Source organism: Perca flavescens, chromosome 10 (assembly GCF_004354835.1).
Source record: "Perca flavescens isolate YP-PL-M2 chromosome 10, PFLA_1.0, whole genome shotgun sequence".
NCBI lineage: Eukaryota > Metazoa > Chordata > Actinopteri > Perciformes > Percidae > Perca > Perca flavescens.
Genome location: NC_041340.1, coordinates 17,926,760 through 17,948,324, shown reverse-complemented (window position 1 = coordinate 17,948,324; position 21,565 = coordinate 17,926,760). Strand labels below are relative to the sequence as shown.

Sequence of the window (21,565 nt, the reverse complement as noted above, 5' to 3'; positions counted from 1 at the left end):
GCTCCCCCAAGGTTGATATCGAAGGACCAGATTTTGACATTGAGGGCCACAAAGGAGGATTCAAAATGCCTAAAATGACAATGCCATCATGGAACATTAAAGGTCCTAAAATGGAGGGTCCAGATGTTGATATAAACCTTCCCAAAGCTAACATCGATGTGAAAGCACCTGACGTTGACATCAAAGGTCCAGAGCTTGATATCAAAGGGCCAAAGGGTGGATTTGACATGCCTAAAATCAAAATGCCATCATTTGGCATCAAAGGTCCAAATGTGGAGGGTCCAGATGTAGATATAAACCTGCCCAAAGCTAACATTGATGTGAAAGCTCCCGACCTTGACATCAAAGGACCAGATTTTAACATTGAGAGTCCAAGTGGTAAAATCAAAGGACCCAAATTCAGCATGCCAAGCATTTCAGGACCAAAACTTAGTATGCCAGATGTGGATTTCGGCATGAAAGGACCCAAAACAAAGGGAGATGTCGATGTGTCAGTTCCAAAGATTGAGGGTGAAATAAAAGCTCCCAAGGTTGATATCGAAGGACCAGATTTTGACATTGAGGGCCACAAAGGAGGATTCAAAATGCCTAAAATGACAATGCCATCATGGAACATTAAAGGTCCTAAAATGGAGGGTCCAGATGTTGATATAAACCTTCCCAAAGCTAACATCGATGTGAAAGCACCTGACGTTGACATCAAAGGTCCAGAGCTTGATATCAAAGGGCCAAAGGGTGGATTTGACATGCCTAAAATCAAAATGCCATCATTTGGCATCAAAGGTCCAAATGTGGAGGGTCCAGATGTTGATATAAACCTGCCCAAAGCTAACATTGATGTGAAAGCTCCCGACGTTGACATCAAAGGACCAGATTTTAACATTGAGAGTCCAAGTGGTAAAATCAAAGGACCCAAATTCAGCATGCCAAGCATTTCAGGACCAAAACTTAGTATGCCAGATGTGGATTTCGGCATGAAAGGACCCAAAATAAAGGGAGATGTTGATGTGTCAGTTCCAAAGATTGAGGGTGACATAAAAGCTCCCAAGGTGGATATCGAAGGACCCAATGTTGACATCGAGGGCCACAAAGGAGGATTCAAAATGCCTAAAATGACAATGCCATCATGGAACATTAAAGGTCCTAAAATGGAGGGTCCAGATGTTGATATAAACGTTCCCAAAGCTAACATTGATGTGAAAGCACCTGACGTTGACATCAAAGGTCCAGATTTTGATATCAAAGGGCCAAAAGGTGGATTTGACATGCCTAAAATCAAAATGCCATCATTTGGCATCAAAGGTCCAAACATCGAGGGTCCAGATGTTGATATAAACCTGCCCAAACCTAACATTGATGTGAAAGCACCTGAAGTTGACATCAAAGGTCCAGAGTTGGATATCAAAGGGCCTAAAGGTGGGTTTGATATGCCTGAAATCAAAATGCCATCAATATCAGGACCCAAGCTGCCAGATTGGGATATGAGTCTGAAAGGACCCAAAATAAAGGGTGATGTCTCAGCTCCAAATATTGAGGGAGATTTAAAAACCCCTGAAGTCGAGATCAAAGGTCCTAACATTGACTTTGAAACTCCAGATGTCCAGCTTAGTGGGCAAAAGATGAAGTTACCAAAGATATCTGGACCGAAAATATCATTGCCGGATGTTGACATCAATCTGAAGGGGCCAAAGTTGAAGGGTGACTTGAAAGGGGATGTTCAACTGCCAAAAGCTGAACTTGAGGGACCAGATGTTACAATTGATGTTCCGGATATTGGCACAAAGAAAACTAAATTTAAAATGCCAAAATTTGGATTTAAGGGCTCAAAAATAAAAGCCCCAGAAGCTGATGTGAAAATGGTTAAAGGAGATATCAGCATCAAAGGGAAGACTGGTAGCTCTGAAGGTCTTGATCTTGACCTGGGATTGACTGGTCCAAAAACTAAAGGATCGAAATTCAAGATGCCAAAATTTGGTTTCAAAGGCCCAAAGGTTGAAATGCCAGAAGTTGATTTTAATCTTCCTAAAGCTGACACTGAAATAAAATCCCCAGATGTTGACATTGAAGGACCACATGTTAAAATTGAGAATCCAGATGGCAAAGTAAAAGGAGCAAAACTCAAAATGCCAACTATCTCAGGACCAAACATTTCCATGCCAAATGTGGATTTCAATCTGAAAGGTCCAAAACTCAAAGGTGAAATGGATGTGTCATCTCCAAAGATTGAAGGAGACATATCAATACCTGAAGTCAACATCAAAAGTCCAGAGTTTGATATCAAAGGGCCTAAGGGTGGATTTGACATGCCTAAAATCAAAATACCGTCATTTGGCATCAAAGCTCCAAACATGGAGGGTCCAGATGTTGATATAAACCTTCCCAAAGCTAACATTGATGTGAAAGCACCTGACGTTGACATCAAAGGTCCAGAGTTTGATATGAAAGGGCCAAAAGGTGGATTTGAAATGCCTAAAATCAAAATGCCATCAATATCAGGACCCAAACTGCCAGACTGGGATATGAGTCTGAGTGGGCCCAAAATGAAGGGAGATGTTGATGTGTCAGTTCCAAAGATTGAGGGTAAGATAAAAGCTCCCAAGGTTGATATCGAAGGACCAGATATTGAAATTGAGGGTCACAAAGGAGGCTTTAAAATGCCTAAAATGTCAATGCCATCATGGAACATTAAAGGTCCAAAAATGGAGGGTCCAGACGTTGATATAAACCTTCCCAAAGCCAACATTGATGTGAAAGCACCTGAAGTGGACATCAAAGGTCCGGAGTTTGATATCAAAGGGCCAAAAGGTGGATTTGACATGCCTAAAATCAAAATGCCGTCATTTGGCATCAAAGCTCCAAACGTGGAGGGGCCAGATGTTGATATAAACCTTCCCAAAGCTAACATTGATGTGAAAGCACCTGATGTTGACATCAAAGGTCCAGAGTTTGATATCAAGGGACCAAAGGGTGGATTTGACATGCCTAAAATCAAAATGCCATCTATATCAGGACCCAAATTGCCAGATTTGGATATGAGTCTGAGTGGGCCCAAAATAAAGGGAGATGTTGATGTATCAGTTCCAAAGATTGAGGGTGACATTAAAGCTCCCAGGGTCGATATCGAAGGACCAGATATTGACATCGATGGCCACAAAGGAGGATTTAAAATGCCAAAATTTAAAATGCCATCCCTTGGACTAAAAGGTCCAACTGTTGAAGGGCCAGAAATTGATGTCAGCCTCCCAAAAGCTGATATCGATATTAAAGCCCCTGAGTTGGATATCAAAGGACCAGATTTTGACATTGAGAGTCCAAGTGGTAAAATCAAAGGACCCAAATTCAGCATGCCAAGCATTTCAGGCCCGAAACTGCACATGCCAGATGTGGATTTCGGTCGTAAAGGGCCCAAAATAAAGGGAGATGTTGATGTCTCAGTTCCAAAAATTGAGGGTGACATAAAAGATCCCAAGGTTGAAATCGAAGGACCCAATATTGACATCGAGGGCCACAAAGGAGGATTCAAAATGCCTAAAATGACAATGCCATCATGGAACATTAAAGGTCCAAAAATGGAGGGTCCCGATGTTGATATAAACCTTCCCAAAGCTAACATTGATGTGAAAGCACCTGACGTTGACATCAAAGGTCCAGAGTTTGATATCAAGGGACCAAAGGGTGGATTTGACATGCCTAAAATCAAAATGCCATCTATATCAGGACCCAAACTGCCAGATTTGGATATGAGTCTGAGTGGGCCCAAAATAAAGGGAGATGTTGATGTATCAGTTCCAAAGTTTGAGGGTGAGATAAAAGCTCCCAAGGTTGATATTGAAGGACCAGATGTTGACATTGAGGGCCACAAAGGAGGATTTAAAATGCCTAAATTTAAAATGCCATCCTTTGGGCTGAGAGGTCCGAATGTTGACGGGCCAGAAGTTGATGTCACCCTCCCGAAAGCTGATATTGATATTAAAGCCCCTGAGTTGGATATCAAAGGACCAGATTTTGACATTGGGAGTCCAAGTGGTAAAATCAAAGGTCCCAAATTCAACATGCCAAGTATTTCAGGCCCGAAACTTCATATGCCAGATGTGGATTTCGGTCTTAAAGGTCACAAAGTTAAGGGAGATGTCGAGGTGTCAGTTCCAAAGATAGAGGGTGACATAAAAGCTCCCAAAGTTGATATTGAAGGACCAGATATTGACATCGAGGGCCACAAAGGAGGATTCAAAATGCCTAAAATGACAATGCCATCATGGAACGTGAAAGGTCCAAAAATGGAAGGTCCAGATGTTGATATAAACCTTCCCAAAGCTAACATTGATGTGAAAGCACCTGATGTTGACATCAAAGGTCCAGAGTTTGATATCAAGGGGCCAAAGGGTGGATTTGACATGCCAAAAATCAAAATGCCATCAGTATCAGGACCCAAACTGCCAGATTGGGATATGAGTCTAAGTGGCCCAAAAATGAAGGGAGATGTTGATGTATCAGTTCCAAAGATTGAGGGTGAGATAAAAGCACCCAAGGTCAATATTGAAGGACCAGATGTTGACATTGAGGGCCAAAAAGGAGGATTTAAAATGCCCAAATTTAAAATGCCATCCTTTGGACTGAGAGGTCCGAATGTTGACGGGCCAGAAGTTGATGTCACCCTCCCGAAAGCTGATATTGATAGTAAAGCCCCTGAGTTGGATATCAAAGGACCAGATTTTGACATTGGGAGTCCAAGTGGTAAAATCAAAGGACCCAAATTCAGCATGCCAAGCATTTCAGGACCAAAACTTAGTATGCCAGATGTGGATTTCGGCATGAAAGGGCCCAAAATAAAGGGAGATGTTGATGTGTCAGTTCCAAAGATTGAGGGTGACATAAAAGGTCCCAAGATTGATATCGAACGACCAGATATTGACATTGAGGGAAACAAAGGAGGATTCAAAATGCCTAAAATGACAATGCCATCATGGAACATTAAAGGTCCAAAATTGGAGGGTCCAGATGTTGATATAAATATTCCCAAAGTTAACATTGATATGAAAGCACCTGACGTTGACATCAAAGGTCCAGAGTTTGATATCAAGGGGCCAAAGGGTGGATTTGACATGCCTAAAATCAAAATGCCATCATTTGGCATCAAAGGTCCAAACATGGAGGGTCCAGATGTTGATATAAACCTGCCCAAAGCTAACATTGATGTGAAAGCACCTGAAGTTGACATCAAAGGTCCAGAGTTTGATATCAAAGGGCCAAAAGGTGGATTTGACATGCCTAAAATCAAAATGCCATCAATATCAGGACCCAAACTGCCAGACTGGGATATGAGTCTGAGTGGGCCCAAAATGAAGGGAGATGTTGATGCGTCAGTTCCAAAGATTGAGGGTCAGATAAAAACTCCCAAGGTTGATATCGAAGGACCAGATATTGACATTGATGGTCACAAAGGAGGCTTTAAAATGCCTAAAATGTCAATGCCATCATGGAACATTAAAGGTCCAAAAATGGAGGATCCAGACATTGATATAAACCTTCCCAAAGCCAACATTGATGTGAAAGCACCTGACGTGGACATCAAAGGTCCGGAGTTTGATATCAAAGGGCCAAAAGGTGGATTTGACATGCCTAAAATCAAAATGCCATCAATATCAGGACCCAAACTGCCAGACTGGGATGTGAGTCTGAGTGGGCCCAAAATGAAGGGAGATGTGTCAGTTCCAAAGATTGAGGGTCAGATAAAAGCTCCCAAGGTTGATATTGAAGGACCAGATATTGACATTGAGGGTCACAAAGGAGGATTTAAAATGCCTAAATTTAAAATGCCATCTATTGGGCTAAAAGGTCCAAATGTTGAAGGGCCAGAAGTGGATGTTACCCTCCCAAAAGCTGATATTGATACTAAAGCCCCTGATTTGGATGTCAAAGGACCAGACTTTAACATTGAGAGTCCAGGTGGTAAAATCAAAGGACCCAAATTCAGCATGCCAAGCATTTCAGGACCAAAACTACATATGCCAGATGTTGATTTCCATCTCAAAGGGCCCAAAATAAAGGGAGATGTTGATGTGTCAGTTCCAAAGATTGAGAGTGACATAAAAGCTCCCAAAGTTGATATCGAAGCACCAAATGTTGACATTGGGGGGCACAAAGGAGGATTTAAAATGCCTAAAATGTCAATGCCATCATGGAACATAAAAGGTCCAAAAATGGAGGGTCCAGACGTTGATATAAACCTTCCCAAAGCCAACATTGATGTGAAAGCACCTGAAGTTGACATCAAAGGTCCAGAGTTTGATATCAAAGGGCCAAAGGGTGGATTTGACATGCCAAAAATCAAAATGCCATCAATATCAGGACCCAAACTGCCAGATTGGGATATGAATCTCAGTGGGCCCAAAATAAAGGGAGATGCTGATGTGTCAGTTCCAAAGATTGAGGGTGAAATAAAAGCTCCTGAAGTCGATATCGAAGGACCAGATGTTCACATTGAGGGCCATAAAGGAGGATTCAAAATGCCTAAATTTAAAATGCCATCCATTGGGCTGAAAGGACCAAATGTTGAAGGGCCAGAAATTGATGTCAGCCTGCCGAAAGCTGATATTGATGTCCATGCCCCTGAGGTGGATATCGAAGGACCAGATATTCACATTGAGAGTCCAAGTGGTAAAATCAAAGGACCCAAATTCAGCATGCCAAGCATTTCAGGACCCAAACTTTCAATGCCAGATGTGGATTTCCATCTGAAAGGTCCAAAAATAAAGGGAGATGTGAATATGTCAGTTCCAAAGACTGAGGGTGAAATAAAAGCTCCCAAGGTTGATATCGAAGGACCAGATGTTGACATTGATGGCCACAAAGGAGGATTCAAAATGCCTAAAATGACAATGCCATCATGGAACATTAAAGGTCCAAAAATGGAGGGTCCATATGTTGATATAGACCTTCCCAAAGCTAACATTGATGTGAAAGGACCTGAAGTTGACATCAAAGGGCCAAAGGGTGGATTTGACATGCCTAAAATCAAAATGCCATCATTGAACATTAAAGGTCCACAAATGGAGGGTCCAGATGTTGATATAAATCTTCCCAAAGCTAACATTGATGTCAAAGCACCTGCAGTTGACATCAAAAGTCCAGAGTTTGATATCAAAGGGCCAAAAGGTGGATTTGACATGCCTAAAATCAAAATGCCATCAATATCTGGACCCAAACTGCCAGACTGGGACATGAGTCTCAGTGGGCCCAAAATAAAGGGAGATGTTGATGTATCAGTTCCAAAGGTTGAGGGTGAGATAAAAGCTCCCAAGGTCGATATTGAAGGACCAGATTTTGACATCGAGGGCCACAAAGGAGGATTTAAAATGCCTAAATTTAAAATGCCATCCTTTGGGCTGAGAGGTCCAAATGTTGAAGGGCCAGAAGTTGATGTCAGCCTCCCGAAAGCCAATGTTGATATTAAAGCCCCTGAGTTGGATATCAAAGGACCAGATTTTGACATTGAGAGTCCAAGTGGTAAAATCAAAGGAGCCAAATTCAGCATGCCAAGTATTTCGGGACCCAAACTCTCCATGCCAGATGTGGATTTACATCTGAAAGGGCCCAAAATAAAGGGAGATGTTGATGTGTCAGTTCCAAAGATTGAAGGTGAAATAAAAGCTCCCAAGGTTGATATCGAAGGACCAGAAGTTGATATCGAGGGCCACAAAGGAGGATTCAAAATGCCTAAAATGACAATGCCATCATGGAACAGTAAAGGTCCAAAAATGGAGGGGCCAGATGTTGATATAAACCTTCCCAAAGCTAACATTGATGTGAAATCACCAGAAGTTGACATGAAAGGTCCAGAGTTTGATATCACGGGGCCAAAGGGTGGATTTGACATGCCTAAAATCAAAATGCCATCATTTGGCATTAAAGGTCCAAAAGTGGATGGTCCAGATGTAGATATAAACCTTCCCAAAGCAAATATTGATGTAAATGCACCCGACATTGCTCTTAAAGGGCCAGACATTGATATTGAAGGCCCTAACGCAAAACTTAGAGGACCCAACATCAAAGGTCCTACAATAAAGGGGGATGTGGATGTGTCAGTTCCAAAGATTAAGGGTGACATAAAAGCTCCAAAGGTCAATATTGAAGGACCAGATATTGACATTGAGGGTCACAAAGGAGGATTTAAAATGCCTAAATTTAAATTTCCGTCCTTTGGGGGTAAAGGTCCACATGTTCAAGGGCCAGAAGTTGATGCCAGCTTCCCAAAAGCTGATATCCATATGAAAGCCCCTGAATTAGATATCAAAGGACCAGATTTTGACATTGAGAGTCCAAGTGGTAAAATCAAAGGACCCAAATTCAGCATGCCAAGCATTTCGGGACCCAAACTTTCCATGCCAGATGTGGATTTACATCTGAAAGGGCCCAAAATAAAGGGAGATGTTGATGTGTCAGTTCCAAAGATCGAGGGTGATATAAAAGCTCCCAAGGTTGATATCGAAGGACCACATGTTGACATCGAGGGCCACAAAGGAGGATTCAAAATGCCTAAAATGACAATGCCATCATGGAACAGTAAAGGTCCAAAAATGGAGGGTCCAGATGTTGATATAAACCTTCCCAAAGCTAACATTGACATAAATGCACCTGACATTGATCTGAAAGGGCTAGATATTGATATTGGAGGTTCAGAAGCAAAAATCAAAGGATCAAAATTCAAGCTGCCATCAATATCAGGGCCCAAGCTGCCAGATTGGGATATGAGTCTGAAAGGGCCCAACATGAAGGGAGATGTTGATGTGTCAATTCCAAAGATTGAAGGAGACATAAAAGCTCCCAAGGTGGATATTGAAGGACCAGAAGTTGATTTAAGCCTTCCCAAAACAAATATTGATGTGAAAGTACCTGAATTTGACATTAAAGGACCAGAGATTGACATTGAAGGAGCTAATGCAAAACTGAAAGGGCCTAAATTCAACAGGCCAGATATGGATTTCAATCTGAGAGGTCCCACGCTCAAAGGTGATGTGGATGTATCAGTGCCAAAGATAGGGGGAGACATACAAACACCCAACGTTGACATTAAAGGTCCAGAGGTCAATTTTAAAGGGCCTAAGGGTGGATTTGAAATGCCTAAAATTACAATGCCATCATTTAACATTAAAGGTCCAGAAGTGGAGGGTTCAGATGTTGATATAAAACTTCCCAAAGGAAACATTGATGTTAAAGCACCTGATGTTGATATCAAGCTAAAAGGGCCTAAAGTCAAAGGAAAGATGGATGCAACAGTGCCCAAATTGGAATCAGATATTAAAGGTCACAATGCTAACATTGCAGGACCCACCATCACTACGGAAGGTGTGTCTATTGATCCTGAAAAGACAGGTGTTACATTTCCCAAGTTCAAAGGTCCTAAGTTTGGAATGAAATCCCCAGAAGTAGAGGGGAAGACACCCATGTTCAATGTGGGAGCAAAAGGTTCTAAAACAGAAATTAATCTTCCAGATACAGAAGCAAGTCTTGATGCCCCTGACATTGACATCAATGTAAAAGGGAAAACAGGGAAATTCAAACTTCCTAAAGTCAAAGGAAAGGCAAAGAAGACTGATGTTCACATAGAAACACCAGCAGTAGACCTGGATGTAGACACTCCTGATATTCATGTCAAAGGAAAAAAGGTAAAGAAGCCGCTTTTTGGTAAGCTTCATTTTCCTGATGTGGAATTTGATATCAAATCACCAAAATTGAAAGGTGATGGATCTATATCAGAGGGATTCAAATCACCTGACATAGATTTACCATCTGCTAGCTTGAACACTGCTATTGAAGGATCTGGTATTGACAGTCCAAATTTGGGAGGGAAAGATCTGAAATTAAAGACTCCCAATATTAAAATGCCAAATGTGAGTGTGTCCACTCCTGATATTGAAACAAATCTAAACAGACAAGGAGAGGCAAACATGTCTGCAGGTTTTAAAGGCCCAAAAATAAATGTGAAAGGTGGTGCAGAGATTGATGCAAGTGCTTCAGGGGGCAGTGAAAGTGGTGACCTTCATTACCCAGAAGGTACTGTAACATTTCCCAAAATCAAGGTACCAAAATTTGGTATTGCTCTGCCTCAGTTGGAAGGCCAGGGAGGTGGAGGGAATGTTGAATCAGCTAGTGGAGGCATGAGCATACAGTCTCCAGCTGTTAGTTGCCAAGTCAGTGCACAAAATATTGAGGTTCCCAGTCCAGAACTGAAGCATAGAGAAGGTAAAATAAAGGGAAAGATGCCAAAACTGTTTGGCAACTCAAAAGCAAAAGGCAGTAGTGCAGGTGATCTTCGGGGACCAAAGGTAGAATTGAGTAAGGTACATACTGCAGAACTGAAGGGTGGAAAATTAGAATTAGAGGGTGATCCTGGGCTCAGTGTGTCAACTAAAGGCAAGTCAGCCTCACTGGATCTATTTCAGAAAACAAGGCATCTGTCTTCTTCTCTGCATGATGAGGGGGGGCTTGCAGTTAGTTCTCCATCTCACTTAGAAGTTGAGGGTGGCGACATTTCATTAGACCTAGGAGGAAGCAAGGTCAAAGGAAAGAAAGGCAAGTTGAAGTTTGGCACCTTTGGAGGTTTTGGTTCAAAGTCAAAGGGCTCATATGAGGTGTCACTTGGTGAGGAGGGTGAAGCAGGTGCAGGTGTTTCTCTTCCCTCTAAAAAATCGAGATTGTCTTCATCTTCTAGCAGTGACAGTGGTTCAAGAGCTGGTTTCAGGTTCCCAAGACTTGAACTATCTGTTTCACCAAAAAAATGATTAATTATGAGGTAAATTAAACTTTCTCATGTACCCCCAAATACACTCTCCTAATATGCCATCTATAGATCTTTAAAACCTAAGGGAACGTACATAGTCATTTCAATATCGTTAACTATGAGTAATTCTTTTTTCAGTAATTATACAGGAGTGCATGAGATTGTTTAAAATCCCTTCAAACTGTAAATAAGATTAATTTGTATTGTAATAATAAATGATTTTTGTACATAGTCCAGATTTATTGAACATATGCCATCTTAACAAATTTTCATAAATAGTTTATTACAGGGTTTGTCATTTTTTCCTATTTCATTCTATTAAATGAATTTTATAAATGAACGGGTGTGGTATATTTGTATTCAGGGGTCTATTGCACAGGATCGTTAAAATTGTTATTTTGAAGGACAATGTTTATACAAGACACAAATATAAACAGTTATCAGTTTTTTATGAATGAAATTATTTTATTTTCAAGCTTTATCGTTATATAATCAGTGTAGGAGCATATTTAGGCAACATAGAGATGGCCCCATGTAACACATGCTAAAGATTAATGGTGTTGTATACAACATAATTGCAAAGACAACCACTGTTTGGAAACCATCAACTCTCTAAAGTGCTGTCAGTATGTTTCTGTTCATATTTTAAGAAACCTTATTCTGTGACATTTACCAAAATATGCATTGTTTCATTAGTTTTTAACATGTTTTGCTTCCTAATCCTGTCATTTACATTTTTACCTGTTTTATGATCCTCTGTATTTTATTTTTCTGTCACTCTCTCTTTTTACACACACATGATAATGTTAACAAAATCACAAATAATCTGTCACTTTTTGATTTCAAGAATCTGAGTTGATAGAGAGTTGCATAGTTTTGATCAGATATGATGGAGATAAAGCATGATTCTTCTTTTGTGTGCATTTTGCCAAATAAACTAAACAAAATGATTTATGGAATTCATTGATTCACCAATCAATCCAACTTGAATTATCATTTGTATTTATGAGTCTTGATAGTGGTTATGTCACCACTGATTACACTGGATACAAGGATACATTAAATCTAGTGTTCAACAGTTCATTACACAAAATGGGCAGAAGATGGATTAAGATCTTTTAAGCAAAAGTACTAACAAAAATACTCCACTACAAGTTAAAGTCCTGAATTCAAAATCCTAGTTAAGTAAAACATAAAGTATCGAAAGTAAAGTACTCATTCCACAGAAAAATGGTCTCTGTGACAGATATATTATTATACATTTCATCATTACGTTAATACTAATGCATCATGCATTTTATAAGCTTATCATGTGTTTTATTAACTGAAAAGTAATATCAACTAAAGCTGTTAAATATATGTAGTGGATTAAAAAGAGAAACATTTGGCTCTGAGATATAGTGGAGTAAATAAATGAAGTAGCATGAAATGGAAAAAGTAACCCAAAATTGTTCTTTACTATTTTCCCTCTCTTTTTCACCTTTATGGAGCCATAAGTTTCATAATTGGGTAAAGCAGGAAACTGTGTGGTACTTGGTATAGACATAAACATACCAGTGGTGAAGGAAGTATTCAGATCTTTTACTTACTCTGTACAAGTAAAAGTCCTGCATCAATCTCTTAATGTATTTAAGTAAAAGTACAAAAGTATTAGCATCAAAATGCACTTAAAGTACTCATTATGTTGAATGTCCCATTTCAGAATCATATATATTACTATTGATGAATTAACGTGTACATTACTTTAACGATGAAGCTTGTAAAGGCGTGACTAATTTTAATTATTTTATACTGTACACTGCTTGGTAACTTATTCACATTATGCTGCCCTGTCCATTTTTTTTTACCAGTTCTAACACAATTGTATATCCCTTTATCTTTCAGTCCTTACTCCCAATATTATTATTATTGTACTTTACAGCTCTGAAAATGTCAGTGTAAAGACACATATTTATAGGCATTATTTGTATAAACTAATCACATACTGGGAGTCTACATGGTTCTCGCCTGATAAAATATTAAAATGTAAAAAAACTGCTTTTTTTAAGCTTTTATTTAATTAGATTTATTTTTATTTTTGTATTGACAAAATGCAGTATATAAAGAATCAGGTTAGCATCAATTGCACATATAGCTCAAGTGTACATTCTTATGAAGATATGAATAAAAAACAAAATAATACAAACAATAAAATAACAGATTATGGCAATTAAAGGATAATGAAGTTGGCAACGCTAAATGACGTAATCGCACTTCCACTCTAAAACGTAAGCAGGTTTACAAAACGACAAAATGCGAAAGTTCCCTAGTTCAGGCAAAGAATATGGGGAATAATCATATATAATATGTATTAGTTGATTTATAGTTTGCATTAATAATCAAAATCTGCAAAGTAACTAGTAACTAAAGCTGTTAAATAAATGTAGTGAAGTAAAAAATAATTTGCCTACAAAATGTACTGGATTAGCCTAGTCTAAGTAGACAGTAGCATTAAATGGAAATTAAAAAGTAGTTTGCTCAAAATTGTACTGATGTACAGTACTTGATGAATATACTTTGTTACTGGAAAATACCAACAAAACAAAATGAAGATAGCCTTCCTACCTAGCCTACTTAATATGTCTCACTTGCCTTTTAGTATGACAATATTAGGCCACCAAATGCTCTCAAGCTACATTGTGTAAGAATTTCTCCATTCTAGCGGTGAAATTGTAAATGACAACCAACTGAATATTACTTTCTAGCCCCCGCCCCCCATTCTGAGCGCGTTCTAACTCCTACGGTGGCCGTATTATTCCAAGAAGTACGACTTTGTCTGTGAGTGTTCCTTCCATTGTAATAATAAAATTAAATGGTACTTGGTACCATTTAATTGCTAACATCAGCTATCAGGTTCCCAAACATGTTAGCAAAGTATCAGGGCTATTGTTATTCTGTATATTGTACGAGATTAATAGTGTAAGGCAATGTTTACAGCATAGGAGAGAAGCAACGGAGGTTTGCGTTTTTAATATATTTCTCTGAGCAGTATGAACGGTGTCAATGAAACCGAAATTAGCTCTTAGTATCTCCATCGTTTACACGCAGCTGTTCTAGCTGTAGCTAGTATGTGTTACAACTCCACATGACGTGAGCTGCCAGGGAAATCACGACACATATGATTACGTTTATGTTACAAGGTAGACAATCCTTTTTCATCAGTGACGCGAGGAAAAGTATCCTAGATGTTGTTCTAGCGTTATGCACAACCATGCTATAGTTAGCCAAGCAAGTAGCAACTATAAAACTTTGAATTTACACAAATAGGCAAAATTACCTGTCAAGAAGAAAACAGGCAACTTCGGTGTCCCTTTTAAAAACTTGCTCCTTATGAGCTCTTTCCATCTTGGAAAAGCCACTCCAATATTAACTTTGGTCTTGTTGCGTTGCCTGTCACCTTCTTTCTCTTTTTAACTTCCTTGGCGACTCCGTTACATGTCTTCGAGAATAGGTGCAATCCTCAGGCTTTCAAATCTGCCGGCAGTCGCAAGTAATCTTCTCCTCCTCCCTCCCTGGCATTCGTCACAGTCAGTGCCACTGAGTGAAAAGCGCAAAAGGCAGAGGTATGTCCCCCTTTGGCTAATGTATTTTAAATATGGAGGTGCAACATGGCGGCCGTCATTCGAGCGACTCGCTCGTATGTATTCTGAATGATTCTAAATGGCAGATTCTACGTGTACGAGAATACTTTGATTAGTTGGTGGAAGTAATTACACATGAACAAGCACATATTTGTGAAAGAACAAAGGTTTTTTGCTAAGAATAAAAAACAAAAAAAACAAATTGAGCTTTAAGCAATAAATTGTATTCCAAATATTTAGGTTTACGTATACGTTTGCTTTATTATTCTTACTGTCAGGGACATGCACAGACATTTGGAGGAGCTATTGCTCTAATCTGGAAAAAAGGCAAAAGTCTCCAAAAGAAGCATTAGATTTCTGAATAAGTTCTATAATGTACCTCCAAATTAAGAATACTATTGGCCGCATCATCTATCTTTTTCCTTATCGCGCTTTTTCTGACATGGCCCTTTTATGGGAACAACTCACCAATCTCATTATTAGGTTTGGGTACCGAACCCTGTACTTTTACCGGTAGCCTACCGACCGAATCACATCGGTATTACCGAGTATTGGTTAATGTAAAATCAAACGGTGCCAAATTTCGGTACCTGAGAGCGCTTAAGCGCAAGCTTATACGTCCTCTCTGCATGTTGACAGAGAGTGGACACCATTCACTGTGATATAATATTAATGGCGAGCCGAAAGCTGTCGCGGTGCTGTTGACGTTTCCTGTGAGACAAGCAGGCACAACAGTGGTTTCTATGCCCTGGGGACTGACTGACAGGCTGAGGTGGTAAGGCAAGGCGACTTTATTTCTACAGCACCTTTCAGCAACAAGGCAATTCAAAGTGCTTTACATGAAACATTAAAGAGAAATTTTAAACGGTCATGATGAAAATAAAACAGGCTAAAAAAGAATAATATACAAATACAAGAATAAAAGTTGAATAATTATTCAATTTCGTAGGTTGTAGGGATGGTTTGCAGTTGTACATCCTGCGACTTGACAAGATCGGATCTCCAAGCTATTTTACTTTACTTCTCACCCCCACTTTAGTACCTGCTCCGAAGAGCACTCTACTTATTACATCCCTTTTTTTGCTTTCTTTATTTGATAATTATTTTTTATTAATGTTATTATTACGGTTATTGTTTGAAAAACCTCCCAGAGAGAAGGTTTGCTTGTCACTGCTTATTTAACTTATCAGAACATATTTATTGCTGATCCGTTGGGTACCAGGAACCGAATTTCATATACTGATATCAGTACTGATATTGGTTCAGATGCGAAAGGTACCCAACCCTACTCATTATGTAGCCTTCTGATTTGTTGAGTGATGCTCCACATGCTCTCCCTCACTCTCTGGTCTGGAGCCTTGTGGTAGGCCTCATCTTGAATAGAATTATTAGAAGCTGAATAAAGTATCCTCATCATCATACTTTTCACTGCTAAAAAACTGAACACTGACACTAGTACTGCCAGTTGACCTTTAGACTGTGGCTGCTCTCAATGATTCTGGTTGAGATAATAATGTTATGATTTGGCACCATAAATAATATTTATGTTTATATAGTATTAACAATTACAACATCACCTAGTAAAAGTATTTTACTCGATCCCCAGGTTCTCAAATGCTCTGTGAACTGGAGCTTTTGATATAAAATAATAACTAATTCACAATGCTATACACGGCAGAGACACAATTTACTATGTATTTATTATTAATGAAACATTTGTTTTTGATGAGTTATTAGCATACTCCAACTTAAAAAAAAATGCTTCTAATAAAATAGGCCTACATCACATTAAATGAATAGGATGGTTGCTTGCCATTATCAAATGCTTCTCTCACAGCTGGCCTGCTAGCAGTTTTAATCCAGCTCTGCAAAATTGCTGATCTTTTAGCTGCTTCTTTGAGCTCTTTCTCTCTCTTCTTCAGTCGTCTTTGTTGTGAAGGCACACAAAACTAACATTAGGCTATACATTTTTTTTAATGCAAAGTTTATTACATTAACAAATTGGGAGATTAATTTATCATCTCATAACGAAATAAGGCCACTTTCACTTTCACTAACATGTGATGTTAGTGAAAGTGAAAGTGGCAAGTTTTCATATTGTAGTAACATATTGACTGTAAACAACGTATAACCTAGCATAATTCAAGAGCCCAAACCCCTGAGCCTCTCTCTTCTCTACAGAACGCACACTAATGTAACAGACGTAACGTTGCTACGTTAGCCTGCTGCTGCACCATCTTTTATATATGTCAATGTGCACCATAGGCTGTCATTAGCTTTGGTTGATAACGTGGCATTTTACATTAATTTACCGGAATGCTGAAGCTGCAAGCTGAAGCTGCAGCTGGAGCTGGATTTTTTGATTACTATTTACAAGGCATTTGTCATAATCTCCATAATTTTAAAAACTCACGTGAAGGCAAAAGGGCTTGGCTTTCCATCCTTCATATGCGGTGCTCCGTGTGTGAGAATATAAACAACGTCATGTGACTGGGGACAGAGGGCATCGTTGAGGGCAAGATTGGATGATATCGCGATTTAATTTCATTGAACTTTAGTAATGATGGGCGTATTATCGTATTGATGCAGCCACAACAGCAAAAAGAAAGAAAGAAAGAAAAAAAAGTTTATTTAGGCTCTTTCACCAGAGGGGCAGCTAAGCCAATCAGGGCAAACGGGCTGTTGCCCAGGCAACAATAGCCCGTACCTGTGCACGTCCCTGCTTACTGTTCTTTATCTTATTTACATCTATAAGCTCCTGAGGTCATGTTCTTCAGTTTATGATACTGTTATACGTGTGTTCATTGCCTGTGTATGCTCATATAGGCATATGCATAAATGTAATAAGATAACATTGTATGTTTCAAGTCATTTGTCATATATATATATATATATATATATATATATATATATATATATATATATACACACATATATATATATATATGTATATACAGTACAGGCCAAAAGTTTGGACACACCTTCTCATTCAATGCGTTTTCTTTATTTTCATGACTATTTACATTGTAGATTCTCACTGAAGGCATCAAAACTATGAATGAACACATATGGAATTATGTTCTTAACAAAAAAGTGTGAAATAACTGAAAACATGTCTTATATTCTAGTTTCTTCAAAGTAGCCACCCTTTGCTCTGATTACTGCTTTGCACACTCTTGGCATTCTCTTGATGAGCTTCAAGAGGTAGTCACCTGAAATGGTTTTCCAACAGTCTTGAAGGAGTTCCCTGAGATGCTTAGCACTTGTTGGCCCTTTTGCCTTCACTCTGCGGTCCAGCTCACCCCAAACCAGGTTGGGTTCAGGTCATCTGGCGCAGCACTCCATCACTCTCCTTCTTGGTCAAATAGCCCTTACACAGCCTGGAGGTGTGTTTGGGGTCATTGTCCTGTTGAAAAATAAATGATGGTCCAACTAAACGCAAACCGGATGGGATGGCATGTCGCTGCAGGATGCTGTGGTAGCCATGCTGGTTCAGTATGCCTTCAATTTTGAATAAATCCCCAACAGTGTCACCAGCAAATTACCCCCACACCATCCCACCTCCTCCTCCATGCTTCACGGTGGGAACCAGGCATGTAGAATCCATCCGTTCACCTTTTCTGCGTCGCACAAAGACACGGCGGTTGGAACCAAAGATCTCAAATTTGGACTCATCAGACCAAAGCACAGATTTCCACTGGTCTAATGTCCATTCCTTGTGTTTCTTGGCCCAAACAAATCTCTTCTGCTTGTTGCCTCTCCTTAGCAGTGGTTTCCTAGCAGCTATTTGACCATGAAGGCCTGATTCGTGCAGTCTCCTCTTAACAGTTGTTCTAGAGATGTGTCTGCTGCTAGAACTCTGTGTGGCATTCATCTGGTCTCTAATCTGAGCTGCTGTTAACTTACGATTTCTGAGGCTGGTGACTCGGATGAACTTATCCTCAGCAGCAGAGGTGATTCTTGGTCTTCCTTTCCTGGGGCGGTCCTCATGTGAGCCAGTTTCATTGTAGCGCTTGATGGTTTCTGTGACTGCACTTGGGGACACATTCAAAGTTTTTGCAATTTTCCGGACTGACTGACCTTCATTTGTTAAAGTAATGATGGCCACTTGTTTCTCTTTACTTAGCTGATTGGTTCTTGCCATAATATGAATTCTAACAGTTGTCCAATAGGGCTGTCAGCTGTGTATCAACCTGACTTCTGCACAACACAACTGATGGTCCCAACCCCATTAATAAGGGAAAAAATTCCACTAATTAACCCTGACAAGGCACACCTGTGAAGTGAAAACCATTTCAGTTGACTAACTCATAAAGCTCATTGAGAGAACACCAAGAGTTTGCAGCGCTATCGAAAAAAGCAAAGGGTGGCTACTTTGAGGAATCTAAAATATAAGACATGTTTTCAGTTATTTCACACTTTTTTGTTAAGTACATAATTCCATATGAGTTCATTCATAGTTTTGATGCCTTCCATGAGAATCTACAATGTAAATAGTCATGAAAATAAAGAAAACGCATTAAATGAGATGGTGTGTCCAAACTTTTGGCCTGTACTGTATATATATATATATATATGCATAAATAAATTGTTATCTGCTGCACAGCTAAAATATCAGGTAGATTAAATCTAAACCCTAAATATATCTAAACTTCGTCATAGGTCAAAGTCTAGATGCCAAAATATAATCTCATATTCCTCATTTATAAAAAAAATAAAAAATAAAAATCATGACTGAGCTATGCTTAGGCTATATATAGCAGGTTAAACTATTTGGGTATGGTTAAACTTGCATTTTTTGGGGACAGGAGAAAACAAGTTGTGAACACAACAAAAACATACCATCACCTTTTAAATTGATTTGGCAAACTTGTTAGAAAACAGTTACTTCATATATTCACATATTCACTCTCCTTTTAACCATGTTTTGGTCTCTACCAACTTAAAAACATCTGGCCCTTTAGCTGCTAGATGCTCTACTATGTTCACCCACTGGTCTCCAAAGGTGTCTGTCTGTCTGGTGCTGAGCAGGTAATGTACAGTGGAGGTTTTTCACTGAAAACAACTGCCTGCCGCAGATAACTACGACAGTATAATGAGAGTGAAACAAAACAATAAAGTTGTGAACCAGACAGCTAAACAATGAGCTGAAACTCACAGTAAATATCTGTAAAGCCGAGGGAAGCTGCGGATTCAGGTGATTCTCTGTAGGTTCATCACTATGAGCCACCCCTTTCATTGTTATATTGTTTTTAAATTGTCTTTTGATAACATTGTTGATTATAGCCACTTAAAGTAAAGGTGAGGAGCATGGATTAAATTAACATATGGTTACAAGTAACCAACATTGAGTGTAGGATGTAGACTAGATGTTGAGGTGACACTTTTTTAAACCCCACCATGCCCTCCGTTTTATGATGGTTTAACAATGACATGTTACCTCCATCTTTGTGATATAATTATTTTCACAAATGAAGCTCAGCGTAAATTCTTTCAGGAAAACGTCATTAACCCAATCACTACTCTTTCTTCTTAAATCAAATCAGCTGCTTAGAAGCGATACTTTCAGTTAAACCAATCAGACTTGGCCACGAAATTCAAGGGCCAATCACAGCATTAGAACTCTGCTTTGAATCTGTTCTCTCCCTGTGCTGTCAGCTGTCGTTTCAGGCAAAGCGCTCAACCCTCCACCTCCCCTTTGGCCTCCGGTCATCCTGTTTCTCCCGGCTGACCACTCCGTTGTCTCTTTGGTCTGGTCTCGGGTCTCCTTCTCCGCCACCACTAGTGTCTAGACTCCATCGGGGGTGATGTTCCTGTTCTCTACCCCTTCAAAAATATTATTAATTCGATGGAATCTAATCTCCAAAAGACTTTTGTACATTTTATCATGCAGTTGTACAATAAATATTTTTGCATATCTGCAAACAAAGTCTCTCCTGATTGAATTGCAACAGGTTGCTTATGAGGAAAATGTGTTGTTATGTGTTGTGATTAGACAATTACAGTTTGTTGTACAGTTGTGTTGTTCAACTAGGAAATTATAATACTACACAGAAGAAAAAAACATGAAATCACTGCATCATTGATGTTTAAATTCACAGATCTTTACTAGCACAAAACATTATCACACTGTTCACATTGCCTACAATGCAGTTTGAATTTGGAAATTTGGTTGTGCAGCAGTACAACTGAAATAACAGAAATAAATACAGAATCATAGGCTATAGAAAGTAAGAGAAATAAATAATAAGAGGTGCATACACAATAGAATAGAATAAACTATATATAAACTATACAAGAGTATTTGAAGACAAATGACATGGTAAAGTGAGTAACTGTGGGAATGTAGATAAATAATACGATTATTTTGGCAAAGTATTAATCGTTTTTGGCCCTTTGGAAAGCCTGACATTTGAAACAAAACTATTGATATGGGTCTTCTTAAGAGAAAATGTTAAATATGCCACCTAGTGGTTGAAATATAATACACCATTAGTGTTATAAGGATTTGATACAGTCTTCAAAAGCCTTTTGACTGACTTTTTTTAACCTGTATTTATTCTATTTAGAGAGGAAGCCTCTATTTTGCAGGAACGCCCTGATCACATTCACACAGGTACACATTAATACCTGGAAGCTGCCCAATACAACCACACACCGATCTGCAGAAGTGGTTGGGGTTAGAAGTCATAGACCAGCACTTGTCTCCTTGCACTTCAGGGGTGGTACTAAGGAGACAAGTGTTGCTCTTTCCTTTTCCTTACCCAGATTTATCCTGTCGGTCTGGAGGATTGAACCGACGTCCCGGTCACAAGTTGCTTTAGGCCACCCCTGCCCCAATATTGATTATTGATTACTCTTTACATGACATTATGATTACTTAAACTGTATTTGCAACACAATAGGGCTAGTTTCAGTAATGTTTTTTCAGGTAGCAGTTTAAGAGATTGCTCACATTAAATCGTATTAAGTGTTACAGAAACATGGCTTGTAGGGTAAGGCTTTGTGAAAGCGGTGTTTTGCCTCAAACACAGGATGTGACCCCACTGTTCCTGGTTGCTGGAATGCAATTGTTGTTGTATTGCAGAGGAAGGAACTTATCAGGAGTTTCCTTTAAAAGAGGAAAGTGCCCCCTTCCTTTCTGGAGAGGCAAACATTTTTGTGC

General features: G+C 39.2%; 1 protein-coding gene across 1 annotated transcript in view; it reads left to right on the top strand.

The window, feature by feature from the left end:
• The window catches only part of ahnak (AHNAK nucleoprotein), a 37,413-nt gene extending 25,683 nt beyond the window's left edge, over nt 1-11,730 (top strand). The window contains 1 exon segment of the mRNA XM_028589001.1: nt 1-11,730. Within this exon segment, the coding sequence (XP_028444802.1) occupies nt 1-10,781 (10,781 nt within the window). The 3' untranslated portion in view covers nt 10,782-11,730.
• Nucleotides 11,731-21,565: the final 9,835 nt, after the last annotated feature.